Genomic DNA, 22,659 nt, shown 5'->3' on the forward strand with positions numbered 1-22,659 from the left:
ATATTTTATTTAAAATTGGTAAACACCCAACTGGGGAATGTATTGATTGTAGTCAACAAGAAACTGTTGAACATGTTTTGCTTCACTGTAGGAAATACAATAAAGAAAGATGTCAGTTTATTCAGTCATTAAAGAATGTTGATCACAAAGACTTCTATAGCAGGTATTCTAGGGGAAAAGAAAATATATGACTAAATCATTAAATTTATAAGAGAAACAAAGTAAAGCAAAATAATTTAGATTTTCGTTCTTTTTGTTCTTTTTATTTTTTATTATTTCACGTGTCTCATAAGCATGTATCCTGTTTCACACTCCAGTCCAGTTAGTGGCGGTAATGCACCTACGAGTTGGTTTGCCAACCGCCAATAAACACCAAAGAGGAAGAAGAAGAAGTAACTAGGAAGCAGTGGTGCTGCTGATGTGACTGTTGTTACACGTGAAGGAAAATGGCATCGAACAGTCATGTAAAGGTAAATTTAATATGACTATCACACAACATGACACTGCACTGAAAATAAACTATTTCTAGGATTAAGAGATAAATACAGCTGGGTTTTCCAAGTCACTGCAAACACGACACAGCAGATGTTGCAATACTTGGGGTTTTGTGCAACCGAATATTGAATTTATATAATTCTATTTTAATTGTGTTTGACACAAAATGCACGTATGTAGTTTGCATTTAGTACCTTGCATTGTTTTAAGTGTAGCACAAGGAATATCGCAGTGTTTGCACAGATTACTACCCAGCTAACAATTTTTGGTTCCCAAAACGTTTTCCTAACGTTAATTTTTGGTTCCAAAAACGTTCCCCTAACGTTAGTTTTTGGTTCCCATAACGTTATTTTTTTAGGTTTGTTTTTGGTTAGGCAGGAAAGTTTTCTTTACGGAAATAGAACGTTATTTTTAGGTTAGTTTAACGTTATGATAACGTTAGAGAAACTTTAAACTAACCTAAAACTAACGTTCTCCTAACGTTATTATAACGTTAGAAAAACTTTAAACTAACCTAAAACTAACGTTCTCCTAACGTTATTATAACGTACTGAAAGAGCTCAAGATTCTAGCTGCAGTGAAGTATGGCACGTCTATTGGTACATTCCATGTTGTGTTTTTTTCTATCATATTTATCCAAAATAAGTTAAACACATTTCCATATAAAAAGGAATAAACCAATATATTAATAACAACATTTATAACAATTAAATTATTTTATTACTAAAATTTTTTTTATTGAAACATTAGATGAATAACACAGGTTATTTTAAATAAAAAAAAAACTCAACCCACCACACATTGAATTTAGGGTGTTTTCACATATACACTGTTTAGGTCGGCCCAAATGACGTGTCGCTCCGAGTACGGTGCGTTTGGGTCAGTGTGAACATAACAGCCGCACTCGGGTGCGCACTAAACGGCCGCTCCGAGACCGCTCTAAACAGGTGGTCTCAGAGCGGCTGTTGCCGAACTCTGGGGCGACCCACCTGTGGTGTGAACACTGCTGGACCTCGGGCCGAACCAAATACAGGAAGTTCTCCACATGTTTGAGCCACTGGGCTTTCGTTGTGACGTGAGCCGGGTGTTATATTGTGGGTTAACAACAAACAAGCCAATCCTGGTCCGTTGCATAGAGATTCGCTGTCTCCTTTACGTTTGAGCTGATGATTTTATAAATGCATAGCTGTCCTCCACACACAAATAGTGACATTACGGGCTTTTTAGCAAACGGCTCCGTGAGAAAGGTTTAATAGAACAGCTACGCAATTTCGCGTTAAAGCAAAGAAACTTCGCAAAGACGTGCATCGTGTCTCCACATCCTGATAGCTGCGCTCTCCCTGTCAGGCTGGTTGTCTTGGATACGTGGGGGTGGTCATGAGACGGTTAGAGCTGTCAGAGACCAATGACAGCGCTGACCGTTGTCACATGGTGTACGGTGCGGCATTTCGAGTAAAGTAAAAAATATATATATATGTGAACACGGACCGCACTAACTGAAAAATTATACAATGTATTTTGGTGCGCTTCGAGGTCGCACCACGGTGCGCACCAACATATGTGAAAACAACCTTAGATAGCATTGTATTTTATCAAATATATAAATGACTTCAACACAATAAAGAAGACTTATAAAAGATATTTATTGAAAATGAATAAACATTTAATTTACTTTGGATCAAAAAAATCTTACCACAGCAGTTAGCCGCCTCTCCATTATTACAATAATCAAAAACATTCTCTCTTCATATAGACGGGAATCACTAAAATATATATTAGTTCTCACATATAAGTTACTAAATGAAGAAAGAAAATAAACCGCTAGAATAAATGGTAGACTGAGGTAAAACCTATTGACAACAAATACATAAACATTTCATTCACTTCAGGTTAACAGATCAGTTTAACGTTAGCCGAATAGCTCTCAGTTTTTACAACAATCAAAAGCTTCTAACATCACATTCTCCTTCATGGAAATTATAAAAATATATTTTCGTTTTCACATATTAAAGTTACTAATGAAGAAAGAAAATAAATCGCTTAAATAATGTTAGACTCTGAAGTAAAAACCAAATGCCAAATAAATAAACATTTCATTCACTTTAGGTAAAAAGATCTTACCACAGGCGGCTATTCGTTTATTCGACAATAAAAAGTTTCTAACATCATACTCTCCTCAAATTCTCCTCAAATCGATCGGAAATCACTATACATTTTTTCTCACATATTTAAGTTACTTAAGAAAGAAAGAAAGAGATAAAAGAAACGCTAATATAATGTATGTCTCTGAGGAAAGAAAACCGTTAATGACCGTTATTTTTTATATTATGCGAATTTGCGTACAAGAGAAAGCGGGTGCTCGTGAAGAGGAGCACGCGCATAACAGACGTGCTCACTTAAGAAATAATGGGTTTAATTATGCTTTCACTTAATTTCCTAAAAAAAAAACATAATAACCAAAAAATAACCATTAGAGAACGTTAGGTATAAGTTATTTTTAGGTTATTTTAAAAATAACCACCCTGCAAAGTTATGGGAACGTTATTTTATGGTTCCCAAAAAATAACCAAAAAATAACGTTCTGTATAAGTTATTTTTAGGTTATTTTAAAAATAACCACCCTGCAACGTTATGGGAACGTTATTTTATGGTTCCAAAATAATAACCAAAAAATTACCAAAAAATAACGTTCTGTATAAGTAATTTTTAGGTTATTTTAAAAATAACCACCCTGCAACGTTATGGGAACGTTATTTTATGGTTCCCAAGAAATAACCAAAAAATAACCAAAAAATAACGTTCTGTATAAGTTATTTTTAGGTTATTTAAAAATAACCACCCTGCAACGTTATGGGAACGTTATTTTATGGTTGCAAAAAATAAAACCTAAAAAGAACGTTCCCAGAACGTTATTATTTGGTTCCCAAAAAATAACCAAAATATAACCAAAAACTAACGTTAGGGGAACGTTCTGTGTTTGCTGGGTAAGCGGTAAATGCTGGGAGTGATTATCAAAGGGGGTATTTGTGTCTTATTTGCCTTTATCAGTCATTGTTAAAGGACTTTTAACTCGCTCTTAACACACTCTAAAGCCCGGGATACACTGCACGATTATTGGCTGTCCCAGACGAAAGATTGCCATCGTGAAACAATCGTCGCGTTTTCTGTGATCGTGGCTCTTCATCGGTGGTCCTATGTCGTACAATGAGAGAGGTTCAAAGACGGCCTCTCTCCCGGTCTTGCGTCCAAAGATAGCCTACGATAGTTTTCTGACAGTGTCAGAAATTCAGCATGATCCACGCACAGTGTGTTTGCTGCTACGACCTGCACGCCTGTTTTTGTTTACCACGAGCGCATGCTGGTGACGTTGCGCAACGTGTGACGCTGCCGCCGAAGCTTCCGTGTCATCATCGTACAGTCTACATGCCTCTTGTACCCGAGTTTAAACGAGCCATGTCGCACAGTGTGATAAGGTAATGATCTTATAGGAGGGCAAAAATCGTGCAGTGTATTCCGGGCTTTAGTCCCAATTCGCCTACTTATACTACGACCTAAAAGTATGTACTGTTTTTGTGAGGAAAACGTACATACTTTTGAGTGTGTAGCAAAAAAGTATATATATATATTTTTTACTTTTATTAGAGAAAATATAAGCAAAACAATGAGTGTAAATGCAACACAATGAAACTGCTCAAGTAACATCTCATACAAATAGAAACCATATCATAAAAAAACTTTGAAGAGAAAACTTTTTAGGACAATATCGAATCAATATAACACTTTAATTTTAAAAGCAATAAAAGTAAAAAAAAAGAGTATGCACGTTCTGGGACATACTTCGATGACGTCATGCAACGTGAACGAAAACGTGGTTGCCTAGTTATGCACACCACAACTGTTAACAATATTTCATTCATTCTTATAACTTATGTCCAATATAATTTTATTTACTATTCCCATATTTTTTGTCATTGTTATTTTTCACTAGAGGTCGACCGATATGGCTTTTTCTCTGGCCGATATTTAGAAATCAGGGCGCCAATGGCCGATATGTTTGGCCGATTTTCTATATGTACACAATAATCAAAATGTTCTCATCATTACCAGATATTTTAAATGTAAAAATGTCACTATTTAAGTCAAAGTATTTAAAAAATTATGACACGTCTTTCTGAAGAGTTTTACAACCTCCTCTGCACCATGCATTTATCAGACACGGATATTACCTGAAACTCTGCTGTCATCATCTTTGATCAGTTTTTTACCATGGCTTTTATTGCTTTGTAGGATAAAATCCTTATTTGGTAGACCTGATAAATTATTTATTCATCATAAAGTTAACATAGTAAATGTCTATGTTTTTTAGTTGTGAGTTATTTAGGGCAAATCTTTCTAAACACATTTACATTTTCATTTCTGAGGCGCTATAAGTGACTGATTGTGCTGACAGTGACGTCTTGTGAGTTTAGTGTTGGGACAGATCTGTTGTTTCAACCGTTCATTCAAACATATCCGTTCAAAGGAGTCATTTCGCGAATCGTACGCGCTGTGTTCTAATCCAGGCTGAGCAGCGCAAAACTGTAAACAAAGTGTTACTGTAACAACACGAAAAACATTTCCTCTGTGAATATGATTTGGTCTTCCGACCTTTCGCCATCGAGTCAGTTTTGTTTTGAGTAATAAAAGCAGGGAGACAGTTTAAAGACAGAAAGCATGCGCGCGCGGCTCTGCTCTCTCTGTCACGCAAACAAAACTTATCATCACTCATTAATCACATGAAATGAGCCTAATCTTTGCACGGACAGTGCACCGCGAGACATAAGCCCGTCGCGCTGTTGTACTGGCTGCTTAATTAGCGCGATCCCGCCATCGTTTACTAAAGCTGTTTGTGAACAAGGCATGGCTGCACACACACGGGACGGGAGCGATCAGCTTGCAGCAAGAGGCAGCGTCACAAGTTCTACAACAACCCTCAGGTACCCACAGATGCGCCTGCCTATTAACCGGCCTAATTTTGCAGCAAAATCAGCCAAAGCTATCGGCCGGCCGATAAATCGGTCGACCTTTATTTTTCACAATACATTTTACTATGTGTTCTACCAAGTTATGGAGTGAAGCAGGGCGTCATCATCGTAGAACCAAACGCAGGTCGTTTGTGAGGCGGCTGGTTCTGACATTCATGTGCAATGTGTGTAACGAAAGCTACTTATTTTAAAGTCAAAATATTGAAAGTTTATAGTATAACTATTAGGGGTGGCACGGTCCATGAAAAAAATCTGAACCGTTCGGTTCGCTTGTCTCGGTTCGGAGCGCGTGTGTACCGCACGGTTCAACGGTTCATGGCATGCGCAATGTAGTCTCATGCCCTGTATGTGACCTCAGATAGCGTGTTTCCCTTTCGCGCGAAAGAAGAGGTGACTGGTTTGGAGTACTGCAGGTTATGTTACGTGTAGAAATGGCAAGTGGGAGAGAAGAGGAAGTCTGCCCGCAGTTGGAGGATGCGCCAGCGTCGTATAAGTTTGGTGTGTGGAAACATATTTTTATTTCATGTTACTTATGATGACAGCGGAAATAAAACAATAGATAGAACTGCAGTCTATGGGTTGAATGTGCTCGAACAGCCACAGGAGATCGCCTTCTCTCCGACCATTTATCTAATCTGAGGTACTGACAACAATGTTTTACGTCTTTTCGTATTCAGCGCTATTTTTAGCCTTTCATTGATAAAATTAAAGCGGCTGATTTCCGCGTAGTTTCATTTTGCTAGGGTGTGAAAGTTGCGCGATCTTATTTCAGAAATTGCCCCTCAAAGTAATCAGGACAGAAGTGGTCAAAAGTGGACAAAAGAGACTTAAAGAGATTTAAATATTACAGGTGCAAAGGTTATGTTTCTCTCTCGTCCACATAAACTCTCAGTATTAAAGCAGCCTCTCAGTGATAAACCTAAGAGCTACACTGACTGAAGTTGGCATTTTAATAAATGCAAGTTATCTTTGTGTGCTAAAAATGCACATAAAGTTTATGTAGATGGCAATACACATTCTCTTTTTTGCCAAATAAATGAAAAGCATGTTGAAATCATCAATGTCTTCCCTCTTGCTGTATCAAAATCTCATATGGCTTTCCTCAGAGATGGTCCAATGTGCTTAAAGTCAAATTCAGTTTGTGCATGATTACATGATATAACTTTTTTTAATACTGTATCCTACATTATGGATAATTAATACATCAATAAGATAATACATTTCTGGAGTGTTAAAAATTTAAAGAAAAAATAACAACAAGAACCGTACTGAACCGTGAACCGTGACCATAGAACCGTGATACGAACAGAACCGAGGGTTTTGTGAACCGTGCCACCCCTAATAACTATTGTTTAACGTATTTTATACTTAATTTTATACTTATGTATACAACAAAAAAACCCTGATGAAAATTAACCATGCTTTTACTATAGAAAAAGTGTAGTAACCATGTTTCTTTGTTTGGACTAATAAAGTTAACATTAAGTCAGTGTGGTTAAGCTCCTCCCTCCCGCACGCAATGGGTTGTGGGCAATATTAGCCGTTAAAGTGTGCATTGATAGTAGAATAGTAGACCATCCGGGTATCTTTGGGATACTCATTTCAACATACTACGATTTGGGACGTACTAATTCTAGTTTCACATACTATTTAGGATGGATAGTATGCGAATTGGGAATCAGCAACAATCTCTTTTAAAACATAACAGCATTACACATTTTCAATAGCAAATGTATTATCACTTTGCATGAAATAAGACTTGTTCAAAAGTAAATAATAATAATGCAACTGTGTTTGCATTTTGTCTCTGACAAAAATCTTTTTACTTTTTTTGGCTGGCTTTTTTGGTTAATTGGGTGAACAGTGTCTTGGTTTTCTCTGCTGGTGCCGAATATCTAGTTTTCTTTTCATTCCATGTCACAAACTTTTATAGATGGTTTCAGCAGTAACAACATGAACAAGCGTCTTTCGTTTAGGGATGGCGAAAAAGAAACATTTTCTTGACCGGCCACCGAGCCTCATTAGCCGGTTGAAACCGGTTAACCGATAGGCCTATTAGTTTAAAATATGCTACGCTATGCTATTTAAAATAACAGCCATTTCGAGCCGCGCCTGCAATTTCGCAACTCGCATCTCTCTGCGCTCTGCCTCCGGCTCACACACACACACAGACCTCACAACACTTTTTAAATCCCCTACAGCGCGAAACATAAGTCCCGCAAACGCGGCGCCGTGCTTAGTTTCGAAATAGTTTAGGTACTAGGTGATCGCGTTGAACTTGAAAATAAAGGCTTTTGTGAAGCTCATTTGAAAATTGCCGCGGCTCATTTAAGAAAATGACAGCTCAGAAGAGACTGCGCTTTAGTTTGGGGTAGTAATAATAAAGACATAGGATGATCATCATCACCTTTTCTGTTACCACTGAAATATAGATGTAATGTATTTCCAAATCTAAACCCATCTTATGCGGAATGTTGTCTAATAGACTGCAACACGATAAAACCAATGGATTAAACGGGCACCTTCAGAATGTGTAAAAGACGCACCGGCCAAAGCAGGTCTCGCACTGTGTTTGTTCTAGAACAAATGCAGCAAAGATATTTAATGCTTGTATGAGGCATATAGGCCTACGCTGAATTTTATTTTTTTATGATGAGGTGCGTTCTAATTAACAATGCAATGCAAGTGAACGCGCCGTGCCGGCGCCTTCATGCACGAACCGGTAATTATATACTCTGCTATATTTGCTTTTTATTTATTTAATACATGCATTTGGTTGATGAAACATTTATTAACATTAAAGCTCCACTGTGTAAGATCTACTCCCATCTAGCGGTGAAAGTCTATATGACAAGCAACTGAATAATACTTTCTAGCCCCCCCCATTCGGAACGCGTTTTAACTCGTACGGTGGCCCGGCCGTGTCATGCCAAGGTTAACATGGCTTCCAGTAGCTACAAAGCAAAAGCAATGAGAAAAAAATGAACAATTTGCAATGTCCTTTGCCTGTGATCCATCAAAGCACACCGATTTATGTTTAACATGAAAAAAGTCTGATTGTCATGATATGTCCGCTTAAAATCACATACAAAAAGCAACCATGACGGGTTTAAATGGACGCGAATTAATATTATGTCAAAGTACAATGCTTATGTTTTAAGTAAACGTTACATGTCCGTGTATATGTAAGAGCTTTCTCTCATATTGGTGAAAAAAGATCACGCAACTTTCACACGCTTGTAAAATGAAACGAAAGACGCGCAGATCAGACGCTTTTATCAGAGTATTATGTCAGACATTATGTCAGAGTACAATGCTTATGTTTTAAGTAAACGTTACATGTCCGTGTATATGTAAGAGCTTTCTCTCATATTGGTGAAAAAAGATCGCGCAACTTTCACACGCTTGTAAAATGAAACGAAAGACGCGCAGATCGACGCTTTTATCAATGAAAGGCTAAAAATAGCGCTGTCACCGTGTGTTTGTGCTAGAGGTCAGAAAAGATGAAAAACATTTATCTCAGTACCTCAGATTACATAACGTTAAATGGGCGGAGAGACGGCGTGTGTCTGTTTGAACACATTAAACCACATGCATGTTTACACTAACAAGTGTTATGCATAATCATGCTAAAGTTAGCCAAGGAACTATAAAACTTCAAGTTTACAACATGGACTGTATAGATGTAAACGAATATGCTGAATTACCTGTGGAGAATATAGAAAGTGCAACTTCAGTGTCCCTTGAGCCCCCTCTTGGAAAACTAACTCCAATAGTGACTTTGGTCTTGATGTTTTTCCTGTCGCGTTGTCGTTTAAAATCCCCGTTTCGCTTCCTTGGCGATTTGTTTTAATGTCCTCGAGAATATGTCTTCAACAGGCTTTCAAATCAAAGCATTAGATCGCAGGTTCATCACGGTGTGCGGTTGTTGTAAAATCCGAAGGATTCAGCTACGCAGGTCACAGGCTGGATACGATACGTCATCAAGCCTGGTTTATTTAAATCAACTGAGCATTACATTCGCAAGTCATACGCATATTACATCAATTTACAATTAACTAAAAATAATTGTCAGCTTTATAATTGTTAATATTCTGAAATAAGACTGTCTTGATGACGTATACCGCCTACACATGCAACCTCCGGAGGCTTCAGCTATCGGCCAGCATGAGTGTAGAGTGAAAGCGCGAAAGGCGGAGCTTGAATTTCAGGAATGTCCCTCGTCGGCGAATGTATTTCAAAGATGGAGGCACAACATGGATTCAGCCAGAGAGCGCTTCGACGGTATGCATTTTAAATAGCAGATTCTACACTTACGAGAATACTTTCATTAGTGGGTGGGAAGTAATTACACATGAATGAGCACATACTTTTGAAAGAAAACATGGGTTTTTGTTAAGAATTAACTCAATAAAGTACACAGTAGAGCTTTAAGATACAATTTATACAAAACGAAATTCACTTTAAAGAAATGCTTTCTACAAAGCAAAACTTAATAAAGTGGTAAAAATCATGGCTGAGGATTTACAGAAACAAAACTTACTCTGTACTGTTAGCCTAAAAGACATAAATGTTAATAATTTGGAACACAACCAGGAGGGACTTTAATTTTAATTATTTTATTGCTGTATTTTATTTACTATTCGAATAAAGGAATTTATCAAAAAATAGCCTGTAGCATTTACTTTTCGCAAACATTGTGAGCATGCCAAACCAAACGCAGTGACCTCGCGCCAAATATTTTTTTATTGGTTTATAAAGTACAAACAGACCAGTTATGAAAAACTGAGTGTGAGGGATTTGTTCACTTCACACAAAAAGATCTTTGAAAGAAAGAGATGACTAACTGTAGTAGGGTTTAGTCCACTGTCTATAATAGCCTAATTTACAGATCCCTTTTTTTAACCCACAACCGACAACTTTGACCGGTTAACGTTGATACGGTCAACCATCGGTCAAACGGTCATCGGTTAACATCCCTACTTTCGTTGTTAACACGTAACTTCCGGTAAACTCTGCTAAGTATAAATAACAACAAAGTACTTTAAACGTAGTTTATTTATATCCACCTTTTTCTTGAATGTGGAAGTAAGTGATGTGACATATTTCCTTTCCAGTGCGAGACTTCTGGTTCAATAGCCAGCTGGTAGAAAACAGTGTAGTGGGAGCACCCATAAAACATGATTTAAACAGTTAATATTTACTACACCTGCCATGTATGAACCAGTATGAGGATGAAATGAAGAAGTGGCTGGATATATCATATGAAGATATATTCAATCATTTCGTGTTGTTGATCCGAGGTGACGGGTCTTCAATGCGCAAAAATAAAAGCACAGAGACATACCAGTATCTTTACAATGGGAAAGTCAGTGGAGTGTTTGTACATGGAATTTACCAAGATTTTGTGTTTTTAACCTTTTCAGGGGATGGTTTGAAATGTCACAACTTACAATGTGTTGAATGAGAAAGATACTGCTGACTGTGGCGGACCGCTTGAGCTCGGCGTGTCGCTATAAACAAGTCGATTAAAAATTGCCATTTAAAAAAAACTCTAGTGTGAGGTTTTTTTAAATGCCAATTTTTAATCGACTTGTTTATAGCGACACGTCGAGCTCAAGCGGTCCGCCACAGTCAGCAGTATCTTTCTCATTCAACACATTGTAAGTTATGCTGCGTTCCAGGCAACCTGTAACCCGTAAATCACGACTTCAAAACCACGACTCACGACTCTGAACTGGGAGTACATCAATCTAGTACGAGTTCACGGGTGGGAAGTCACGGGTTTGACTGTCGTTCCAGTGCACTTTCACGGGTAGAAGGTTGTAAAAACACGGGTTACAGGCTGCCTGGAACGCATAGAGTCGTGAGTCGTGGTTTTGAAGTCGTAATTCACGGGCTCAAAAACCTTCATGGAACGCAGCATTATTTTAACAAACTATAATAAACATATTAAGCTACTACATGTATTGAGTATTGTTTTCGTTTTATAAAAATATTATTACATCGCTTCTTACGCACTAGGTGGAGACATGAGCTCGTGAAATTATTTGCTTACTTTAGAAGTATTTGCTTTTTCATTTAAAACATAACAAAAGTATGCGCAAACACATAACGAACTATTATAAAAATTAACTAAGCAGATTGTGTCGTATATATTCTGTACTGTAATTGCATTTTTTGTTATAATATGTAGTAGCAGAATAAATAAATCAGCATATTTTTATCAGCATAATATTATTTGTTTTAAAACAATTATTGGATTTATTGTTTACTGGCAGTTTCTATAAAAGGTTTTACTGGATGGATTTGTAAATACAGATCATGAGTGCATAATGATTTTCACAAAAGTTTAATGCATTCCAGAAAATGTGACCCGTCACGGAAACCAGGGACACAAGTCGGCAGCACAAGTTTCGAGAAAATGAGAATCACAGTTTTTTTTTTCAAAATTTTTGATTTTCGTTTTATTGCAGAATCTGTTAGTTGAGATCACGAAGAAGCCTCTCCATGTTTGAGATAGCAGTTTATGTATATTTAAAAGCGTACATTTTGCGGTTGAAATAGGCTTGTTTTTCCGGAGATTCTAGCGTGCAGTGGGGGGGGGGGCGTCATTGTCTGTGTTTTCGCCTCCGCCGTCAAAGGGAACAGCGTGACTACTGAATAAGGATAGTTCGCCCAAAACTGAAAATAATGTCATTAATGACTTACCCTTATGTCGTTCTAAACTCGGAAGACCTCCGTTCATCTTCGGAACACAGTTTAAGATGTTTTAACTTAAGATTTAATCCGAGAGCTTTCTGTCTACTCCATTGAAAATCTATGTACGGTTTCCATGTCCAGAAAGGTAAAAAACATCATCAAAGTAGTCCATGTGACATCAGTGGGTCAGTAAGATTGTGTTGGAGCATCGAAAATACAGTTTGGTCCAAAAATAGCAAGAATTACGACTTTATTCAGCATTGTCTTCTCTTCCGGCTCGAGCGTGAAGTCACGTGACTGTAGTGACGCGGCTGCCCTGTTCCTCAGACATGTTTGCTTAGTTTTTTTTTTTTTTTACTTATAGCGTGCGTCTCCCCAGACTGTAATGAAGCTCGGGCGCACAAAACAAAACAAAATTAAAAGAAGCTGGGGCGGAACAAATAACAGTCAGCCGCATCGTACGTCAGCCGCGTCACTGACTTTATGGGCGAGTACTTTGACGTCTTGCAGTGCAGCATGAAGTCAAACTCATAAGTTACACAGAGATCGTAGAATTCTTTATATAATTGGCTACATGTTTTGTCTATCAATATTTTCCATGAAGTCATTGGCTGATGGAGCAACGAGCGAGCGATCGGTAACATCCCTTAAGGACTTCACGTTTTCGGCGGTGCTGTTTTTGGATTATCTATTATACTACGTCCCTATTTTAAATACAAAATTTGAAGGCGGGTTCATGTGTTTGACGGAACGTAAATACCGGAGTGTAATCTGATATACCCTTACATGTTACGATGTAAATAGTCCTCAGATTGTATATTATATTGTATTACCAGAAGTTCATGCGAAATCTGATGTAAACAATAGACTATATGTATCTATATTTCACGGATTATACGCATTTGTGGACAAAAATCATTGGATGATTCAAACATCTGAAACAGACTGGATTTCGACACATAGATCCCCACAAAGGTAAAAGTCCTGTTTATTTTTGCATGTTGTTCATTCGGACTTCTGTAATAAAATACTACATATGATGCTAGAACATCTGTATCTCAAAACGGCTTTACAGGGGGTATGGCTTAGCTTAATGAGATGTAAATGAGCTCTATTGTCTCTCCAGCCAGGGAAAAGGGAAAGTGTTAACTTTTTTCTTTCTCAAATTTCTCAGCATTCTCTTTCTTGAATGTGTTACATTCAAATGGCCACAACTTCTCCAAATCTTATCAGATTTCCATGTGTTACACATCGTTAGAAAGCACTTTCAGAATCTATGAATAACTCAAAATGCCCCAGATCCGACTTGTGTCCCTTCTTTCCGTGACTGGTCACAAATGTTCTTCTTTAAATATATAAACATACAATATATCAAATAAAAGAACATTACCTCTGCTTAAAAAAAATCTAATCCTCTAATATGGGAAGGTTACTTTAAAAATACCACATTTTGAGCAAAAAGCTCTTTTTCCTCTCTCAAAAAAGGACTTTTGTTAGACATCAGATTCAGACTTTTTACTGTTTTTAATGGAGTGAATGCTTCAGTGTTTTATAAGTTGGGTAAGAGCGCCGCCTGGTGGATAATAGTGGAAATAAGGATCAATGTAAAAACATTGGCAGGGAAGCATTTTCTCTTAATTGACGAGTTAGCAAGATAACTGAAAGAGGAATACTGCGCATATGCAACTAGGGCTGGGGCGGTCTGGATTTTTTCTTACCGCAGTCGGTAATCAACAAATTCCCGCGGTTTTGCGGTTTATTGGCAAGACAACCAGTTAAATAACATGCATGATTTATTTATCTTCAATACAAAACATGTGCAAATTACATAACGAACATGTAAAGTGAATATTATTTCCTTCCACATTTCTTCAATTTAATTTCAACATTCAACAACATGAACAATTAATATTATCAGTTTAAAAAAAAAATGTTAACGCATTGCACGTGTCTAAACGTGCCTACAGACATTTCGCCACCTTTCTATCCTTAATTTATGATGGCATGCAAATGACGCAAATTATTGCTGCCCTGTCGGTCTGGTAAAGTAACCATTTGTATGAGAAATCATTTGTACTGCATATGTGTCCGTGCCTGAGTATAGCTTTGAAGCTGCACGGAGACGCGTGTGTGTGCGCAAGATGACGCGGTCCGTCTCTGTCTCTCGCGCGCCCGGGCAGTCCGCGTCTGTCTCGCGCGCGCCCGGGCAGTCCGCGTCTGTCTCGCGCGCGCCCGGGCAGTCCGCGTCTGTCTCGCGCGCGCCCGGGCAGTCCGCGTCTGTCTCGCGCGCGCCCGGGCAGTCCGCGTCTGTCTCGCGCGCGCCCGGGCAGTCCGCGTCTGTCTCGCGCGCGCCCGGGCAGTCCGCGTCTGTCTCGCGCGCGCCCGGGCAGTCCGCGTCTGTCTCGCGCGCGCCCGGGCAGTCCGCGTCTGTCCTACCATAAACATCTGTCTTTTTTCCACAAACGGAGAAAGACGCAAAAGCAAAACTTTTTGAAATGTGTCCTGCTTTAGAAATGGCCACTGTGGTAGGCTAGATGAAAAAGAGACAATCTAACCTCTTTGGATATCAATCCTCGGACTGATCGCGTGCTCTATGTTGCGTGACAATTTAATAATGTATGAAACCTGATTCTGTTGTTGATCTGTTGCGGCTGAATGACAAATTAATATTAAAAATCATATCAGGTTAATGTTCAGTTAACAAGCTGCGTGTATAACTTCCCCACATATACACACAAGTGCAAGCCAATGTTTCAAGTGTATTTTTTTTTTTTTTTGCGGTTATGACGGTAAGGAGCTCAGACCCGCGGCATGGGTCACGTGACCGCGGTATGGCGGTAATTCGGTTACCGCCCCAGGCCTATATGCAACTTCATATCACGTGACTGCTAGACGCCACTCGTTTATGTACAGCAGAGAAAATTTAAGAGCCAGAGACCACAAATTCTAACCTTTATCTCCCACTGGGAAAAAGTTAAAATCTGCAATATGGGAATACTTTGGGTATCCCAGAAACGAGCGCGGGTTGTCCTTAAAGATGGATATCCAGTTTGCAAGAAATGTGGATGAAGAGTGGGTGCAAAAGGAGGAAATGCGTCAAACCTGTGCTACCATATTTGCAAACACATCCCTCTGTGCAGATAAAGATGTGTTTTGTTCATAATTTAAAGCAGTATTATTTCCGTGATGCAGAGGGATACCGAAATTCAGTCATGAAAATCGGGCATAAATCGGAAACGTATGAGGGTAAAATAACGTCAAAAAGATTTGCATGCGCAGGATCATATTTGTGAGAGTGTACGTGACATTGCAAGCATAAAATAAATTTGCGTGCGCAAAACCAATTTTGTGAAGGTGTAAATCAAGTTGCAAGCGTAAGAAAACAAGTTTTGCATCATTGTACTGTTAATCCTAAGTGTAATTCATGTCTTGTAAAACTGAAACTTCATATTTACACTAAATAAGTATGAACTGTATGCATCTGACCTCAGTTTTTCCGCGCTTACACTTTTGGCACGGTTTTTGGGCTGAATACTGACAAAAGCATTGCAATGAAAAACACACTTTCATGTACAACAAATATGAATTAATCGTGCAGAATCTGTCTCTGTGTGTAAAATAAACCAGTTGTAAATGACTTGTTGCATACAGAGGAAAACTATTTCCTGAAATAACCCGACATCTACTGGTCCCTCTGCGTAGCATATAATTCCAAATTCAAACTATATTCTAGTTAACGTATTTCCTAAACAAGTTACTGTAAGATACTATCACAGAAAAATGTGAACAACAGAAGTAACAAAATCGCTACGGTTATGAATGAAGCCATATTAATGTGAGCAGTTTTACTGTAATGTATAAACGAAAGTTCTAAGTAAAAACTAGCAGCAGTCTTCAAGTAAGCAAGACTATACAAGGGTTGAGAAGAAAACTGGCGTTATATTGAACCAATCAGAATAGAGAAAACATTGAGTCATCAGGTGCCTCATTTCATAGCCCCGCCTTCCCACCTGCGCTTGCAAACTCAAATCAGTGAGAGAATCGTGACAAAACTGCAAGCGCAGAGGGACCTGTAGATGTTGGGTTATTTCAGGAAATAGTTTTCCTCCGTAGTTATTTACAACTGGTTTATTTTACACACAGAGACAGATTCTTCGCGATTAATTCATATTTGCCATGCATAAACGTGTAATTTTCATTGCACACCGCTGTTTGCAGACTTGCAATGCTTTTGGCAGTATTTCAGCGCAAAAACCGTGCCAAAAGTGTAAGCGCGGAAAAAATGAGGTCAGATCCATACAGTTAATACTTATTTAGTGTAAAGTATGAAGTTTCAGTTTTACAAGACATGAATTACACTTACGATTAACAGTAGTATGTTGCAAAACTTGTTTTCTTTCGCTTGCAACTTTATTTACACCTTTACAAAACTGTTTTTGCACATGCAAATTTATTTTATGCTTGCAATGTTAAGTACATTCTTAAAAATTTTATCCTGCGCATGCAAATCTTTAAGGCGCTAAATTACCTTCATAGAAACAGATCTGTGTTTATTTTTCGGCCGATCTGTTTTTGGACACAAAGCTGTTATATAAATGCACCTCTGAAGTGAACTGTCTTGATGGCATTTTCTTGTCGTTTAATCTCATTATAATGCCTGATAAAGCGCTGTTTATAAGCGCAGATGTCTGCTTTGTTTACATGTGAACGCTGGTAACCGCGCTCGCTCCGTCTCGTTCTCTCAAAACCCTAAAGCACATTTAATTGATTTATATTACAAGTAAATTTTAAGTTGATTATACGTAGGCCGTATCTAAAGAGAAATAACTTATTCCTTATTTTGTTCAAATGAGTGATGCAGCTTTATTTTTTTTCAAAAGTTCTTTTTCTTAAAAACTTTGATATAATAAACCAAATGTTCAACCAAAAACCATCTGTTTTCATTCATTTAAGGGTCATTATAGCTGATGATTATAATAATAATAATAATTTAATACCATATACCGTGAAACTATAAACACCGTGATAGTTTCTGAGACGATCATCATACCATGAAAATCTCATACCGTTACAACCCTACTCACCAGATATATAAACGTTATAATACTATGATTAAGAATTTGTTGTGGGAAGGTAGAAGAACCAACACTGGCATCTATAAATTATATTTGCCTAGTGATAGAAAAGGTTTAGCATTACTGAATGTAGCACTCTACAAAATAGCATTTGACATGTCTAAACTTGTTAGACACTGGGGGGGGAAGAGGATATAGATTTAGATTATATATTAATTGAACGACAACTTACTTCCCCCCTTTCGGCCAATAAAAGCTTTTTCACACAACCCAGAGGGGGACTTGCAGCCTCGTATGAGTAATCAAATATTGCTTCATTCTAAAGAGGTTTGGAAAAAGATTTTCCACATGTGTCAGCATAACTCATCAATAGGGAACAATCCTTGTGTTAAAGTAAGAAAAAATACCTTGTTTTGGGTCTGTATCTGTATCTTTTTAATCTGTATAATTTAAGAGAGAAATTTTATTTAGAAGCCCTTCTAAATTTCTGGAAATATCTACAAGTTAAAACTGTCTAAAAGGCAAGCTGTTCTTTGGGACGAGACAAGAATGTTATAGAAAATATTTGTGAACTACCAAAACCCCTTCAAAAATCATATACATGTTATCAACTCAGTTTGAGGATTTGGTGATAAGATTTGTGAAAACCTAAGATTGATCTGGCAAAGACATTAAAAGGAAACTTGGAACAGGATTTTGTCCCACAGTGCAACCTACATACCTAATTTACTAAGGTCTTGTGTTTGTAGTAAAACTAGGGTAATAAAAATCGTAATCAATGTGCCAAAAATTTTCATAATAATAATAATAAAATCATGGCTAATTTTCCTAAATGAATGAGTGCGTTTACATGCACAGTCTTACGCCGATTATGCTTAATAAACTGATAACACGTGGGGTCATGTAAACGTGTAAATTGGTTTTCTTTAATCGGGGAAAGCCCATAAATGGCGTAAGCAAAAACCGATCGGCGCAGGTAGTTTTTTGCTCATTACGCCGATTTCGCGTGGCATGTAAACACCTTAACCCGCTTTCTCACGGTTTTGTCCATGTGCGCATGTCTCCGCGTATGAAAGATAAACGTCACACGCGGAAGTAAGAGCAAGCTAACGCATAAAAGTCTCCGCTCGACTAAAGCAGTTGGCAGAGAAACTGAAAATAAAAGCTCATGTTACATTTACAGGTTCTGCAGACACGAGGAGAGATACAACAGTACAGCTTAAGACAGATATGCCGTTGACTTTTTGAACGACTATTGTGTACTATAGGTGGTGACGTCACTGCCTGCGAGAAAACTGATAAGTCTTCAAGTCCCATGTAAACGCAGTTGTCTGCATAGCCGGCTTATTGATTTGCATGTAAACGCATGAAAACAGTTTTCTGTAATAAGCAGATTTTTGATAGTTATCCGCTTATTCTATACATGTAAACGCACTCATTAACTATACAAATGATACCTGTTTGAAAGACGGGGATACGCACCTGTCAATCAGCTATTATAACAGAGCGAGGCCAGAGATGAACATGCTCATAAACAGGAAATAATATATGGAATAATGTGTGCATCTTTGAATAACTGTAAGAAGAATACATTTCCTTTAAATATAATTTTGTCATATAAAGTTTTAAGAGATAATAATGTTTTTCTACTGTTATTGCTTATTTAGACTTGTTAGTGCGGTTAACAGCATGTTTAGCGCATTTACCTTATAGTTTATTTCAGTAATTGCTTTTTTTCTGGTAATAATAATAAAATTTACATGTCAATCTTGCTTCCTTGTCTGTTTATTTATTTCATTATCCCCTTATGTTAAGTTATGTGTGGATATTTATTGCCATCTGAGACGTTCATTGCCGATATGAATACTCTCGTCTAATATTCAAATCATATGCGGAACAATCTGTGCATCTTTGAATAACTGTAAGAATACAGTTCCTTTGGAAAAAAAATTGTCAAAGTTTTGAGAAATAATAATATTATGCGAATATTTATTGCCATATTGCGTTGAATACTCTTGTCTATAATATGGAAATCACATAGTAGGAAATATATAATGTACTGCAAAGTTACCCTGCCAATTTTTATTTATGATATACGTGTAGATAAATAAACCTTTGCAAATCTGCTGATTTGATCTATTCATGTCCTGACCCACCAGGCTAGAGGTTTTAAACATCCTTAATCCACAATTACTACTAGTCTATCAAATAGTCTATCCGCTTGACTGACGACCGCATACGTATTGCAATAAACAGGCGTTCGGCGCTTTTTACATCAAAGGCCGATAGGCTATGCTCACTGATCCCCCTATATTTTTGAAAATCCTAGACATGGTTGGACCTGCCGAACGTGTTGAGCACTTTTATATACTGTGTTAAGCATAGAGGCTGCACAGTTTGACCAGTGGGAACTGCACATCAGGCCGCTAGACGGTGTTCCTATATAACTCGCAATGTATAACTAATATCAGACTGGCCCTCACAGCCTCAAAACACTACCGGCCGACCGGGAAAAGTCCAGACTCTCTCGATTGCCATTCCGCCCCTGCTGGGAAAGTGTGTTGGAATATCTGGAAAGATTGGGACTTTCCATTTTCAGTCTTTTGGCAGATAAATCTGAAATTTCTAAGATTGGAAATAAATAGTTCTCCTTTATTGCTTTGGGTGTAATAATGGCATTAAGACTTAAACTTAGGTTTCGGAAAGATTCTCAATGTCCTACACTTAGGATAGTTTACCCAAAAATGAAAATTCTGTCATCATTTACTAACTCTCATGTTGTTACAAACCTGTAAAAATGTTTTTGTTCTGATGAACACGAAGGAAGATATTTTGAGAAATGTTTGTAACCAAACCATTCGTGGAGCCCTTTTACTTCCATAGTATTCTTTTTTCTTACTATGGAAGTGAATGGGGTCTATGAACAGTTAAAAATTTGGATTGAAACTATGATTAAGAATGTATCATATGAAAAGCTAAAGTGAATGGAAATTGCATTGATGTTGACATGTGGGAGAATATTATTCAGATTATAACTTCAGAGGATGATTGGCACTAGATCCATACATGAGCACTTGCATACCCTGTTGAGATATTAAATACACTTGCATACCCTGTTGTACACATACAGTAAGGAAAATAAGTATTTGAACACCATGCTATTTTGCAAGTTCTCCCACTTAGAAATCATGGAGGGATCTGAAATTGTCATCGTATGTGCATGTCCACTGTGAGAGACGTAATCAAATAAATAAATAAATCCAGAAATCACAATGTATGATTTTTAAACTATTTATTTGTATGATACAGCTGCAAATAAGTATTTGAACACCTGAGAAAATCAATCTTAATATTTTGTACCCTTTGTTTGCAATTACAGAGGTCAAAGTTTCCTGTAGGTTTTCACCAGGTTTGCACACACTGCAGGAGGGATTTTGGCCCACTCCTCCACACAGATCTTCTCTAGATCAGTCAGGTTTCTGGCCTGTCGCTGAGAAACACAGAGTTTGAGCCCATCCAAAGATTCTCTAGTGGGTTTAGGTCTGGAGACTGGCTAGGCAACGCCAGAACCTTGATATGCTTCTTACAGAGCCACTCCTTGGTTATCCTGGCTGTGTGCTTCGGGTCATTGTCATGTTGGAAGACCCAGCCTCAACCCATCTTCAATGCTCAAACTGAGGGAAGGAGGTTGTTCCCTAAAATCTTGCAATACATGTCCCCGGTCATCCTCTCCTTAATACAGTGCAATCGCCCTGTCCCATGTGCAGAAAAAACACCCCCAAAGCATGATGCTACCACCCCCATTCTCTACAGTAGGGATGGTGTTCTTGGGATCGTACTCATCATCTCATCTTCTTTTTCCAAACACGTTTAGTGGAATTATGACAAAAGAGTTATATTTTGGTCTCATCTGACCACATGACTTTCTCCAATGACTCCACTGGATCATCCAAATGGTCCTTGGCAAACTAAAGACAAGCCTGGACATGTGCTGGTTTAACCAGAGGAAACCCTCCATGCTGTGCATGATTTTAAACCATGACGTCTTAGTGTATTACCAACAGTAACCTTGGAAACGGTGATCCCAGCTTTTTTCATGTCATTGACCAGCTCCTCCCGTCATTGATCATTGGGACCCCAAGAGGTGAGATCTTGCATGGAGCCCCAGTCTGAGGAAGATTGACAGTCATGTTTAGCTTCTTCCTTTTTTTTAATGATTGCTCCAACAGTGGACCTTTTTTCACCAAGCTGCTTGGCAGTTTCCCCATAGCCCTTTTCAGCCTTGTGGAGGTGTAAAATTTTGTCTCTAGTGTCTTTGGACAGCTCTTTGGTCTTGGCCATGTTAGTAGTTGGATTCTTACTGATTGTATGTAGTGGACAGGTATCTTTACGCAGGTAACGACCTCAAACATTTGCATCTAATTTAGGATAATAAATGGAGTGGAGGTGGACATTTTACGGCAGACTAACAGGTCTTTGAGGGTCAGAATTCTAGCTGATAGACATGTGTTCAAATACTTATTTGCAGCTGTATCATACAAATACATAGTTAAAAAATCATACATTGTGATTTCTAGATTTTTTTTAAATTGTCTCTCACAGTGGACATGCAACTACGATGACAATTTCAGACCCCTCCATAATTTCTAAGTGGGAGAACTTTTTGCAAAATAGCAGGGTGTTCAAATACTTATTTTCCTCACTGTCTTTATTAATTATAATTTCTTTGTTGTTTGATTTGAACACAATGTACTTATTTATTGTTTATACTGGTATGTTTTGTTATATATAAGAAAAACCAATAAAAACTGCCACGTCCTTTGCTTTTTTGAGGACTTCAGATTTGGGGTACATTGGGATGCTTTTGGGCTAGTTTTGAATGTATTTTGGGCTGGTGTGAATGAGTTATTGTTTCATAGACTGAAGAGGTGACGCATCTTACCGCTCAAGTACATTATCAACCGCCAGCTTGTTTTGTCAACACTCAATAAATCAGCAACACCCTAATTCAATCATTTGATTGGATCTTTTTTGTCCTATCTTACAGATTGGAATAATTGGTGGTTCTGGTCTTGATGATCCAGATATCCTAGAGGGAAGGACAGAACGGTATGTAGTCACACCATATGGAAAGGTGAGTGGTTCTGCACTGTGTCTAATGTACCTTAAAGCAGAGGGCCCCAACCACCGGGTTACGATCCTGTACCGGGCTGTGGACAGATGCCACCGGGTCGCAAGAACATTCTTGAAAAAATTCTTATAAGTTCTATAGCACTTTGTAATTTATTGTTTGTTTTGCTCTTTAAGAGTCGACTTAAGATAAAATAATTTTCACTTTTGTGGGGCACGCTCTCTATCTCCCC

The 22,659-nt window shown here is 38.0% G+C and overlaps 1 protein-coding gene across 1 annotated transcript in view; it reads left to right on the plus strand.

Annotated features, from left to right (window-relative positions):
- The first annotated feature begins 311 nt into the window (after nt 1-311).
- The window catches only part of mtap (methylthioadenosine phosphorylase), a 34,295-nt gene continuing 11,947 nt past the window's right edge, over nt 312-22,659 (plus strand). Inside the window, exons 1-2 of the mRNA XM_065254813.2 lie at nt 312-470; nt 22,344-22,430. Coding sequence (XP_065110885.1) covers nt 447-470; nt 22,344-22,430 — 111 coding nt within the window. The 5' untranslated portion in view covers nt 312-446. The remainder of the gene's footprint in view (nt 471-22,343; nt 22,431-22,659) is intronic.

The sequence above is a fragment of the Paramisgurnus dabryanus genome, chromosome 4, assembly GCF_030506205.2.
Source record: "Paramisgurnus dabryanus chromosome 4, PD_genome_1.1, whole genome shotgun sequence".
Lineage (NCBI taxonomy): Eukaryota > Metazoa > Chordata > Actinopteri > Cypriniformes > Cobitidae > Paramisgurnus > Paramisgurnus dabryanus.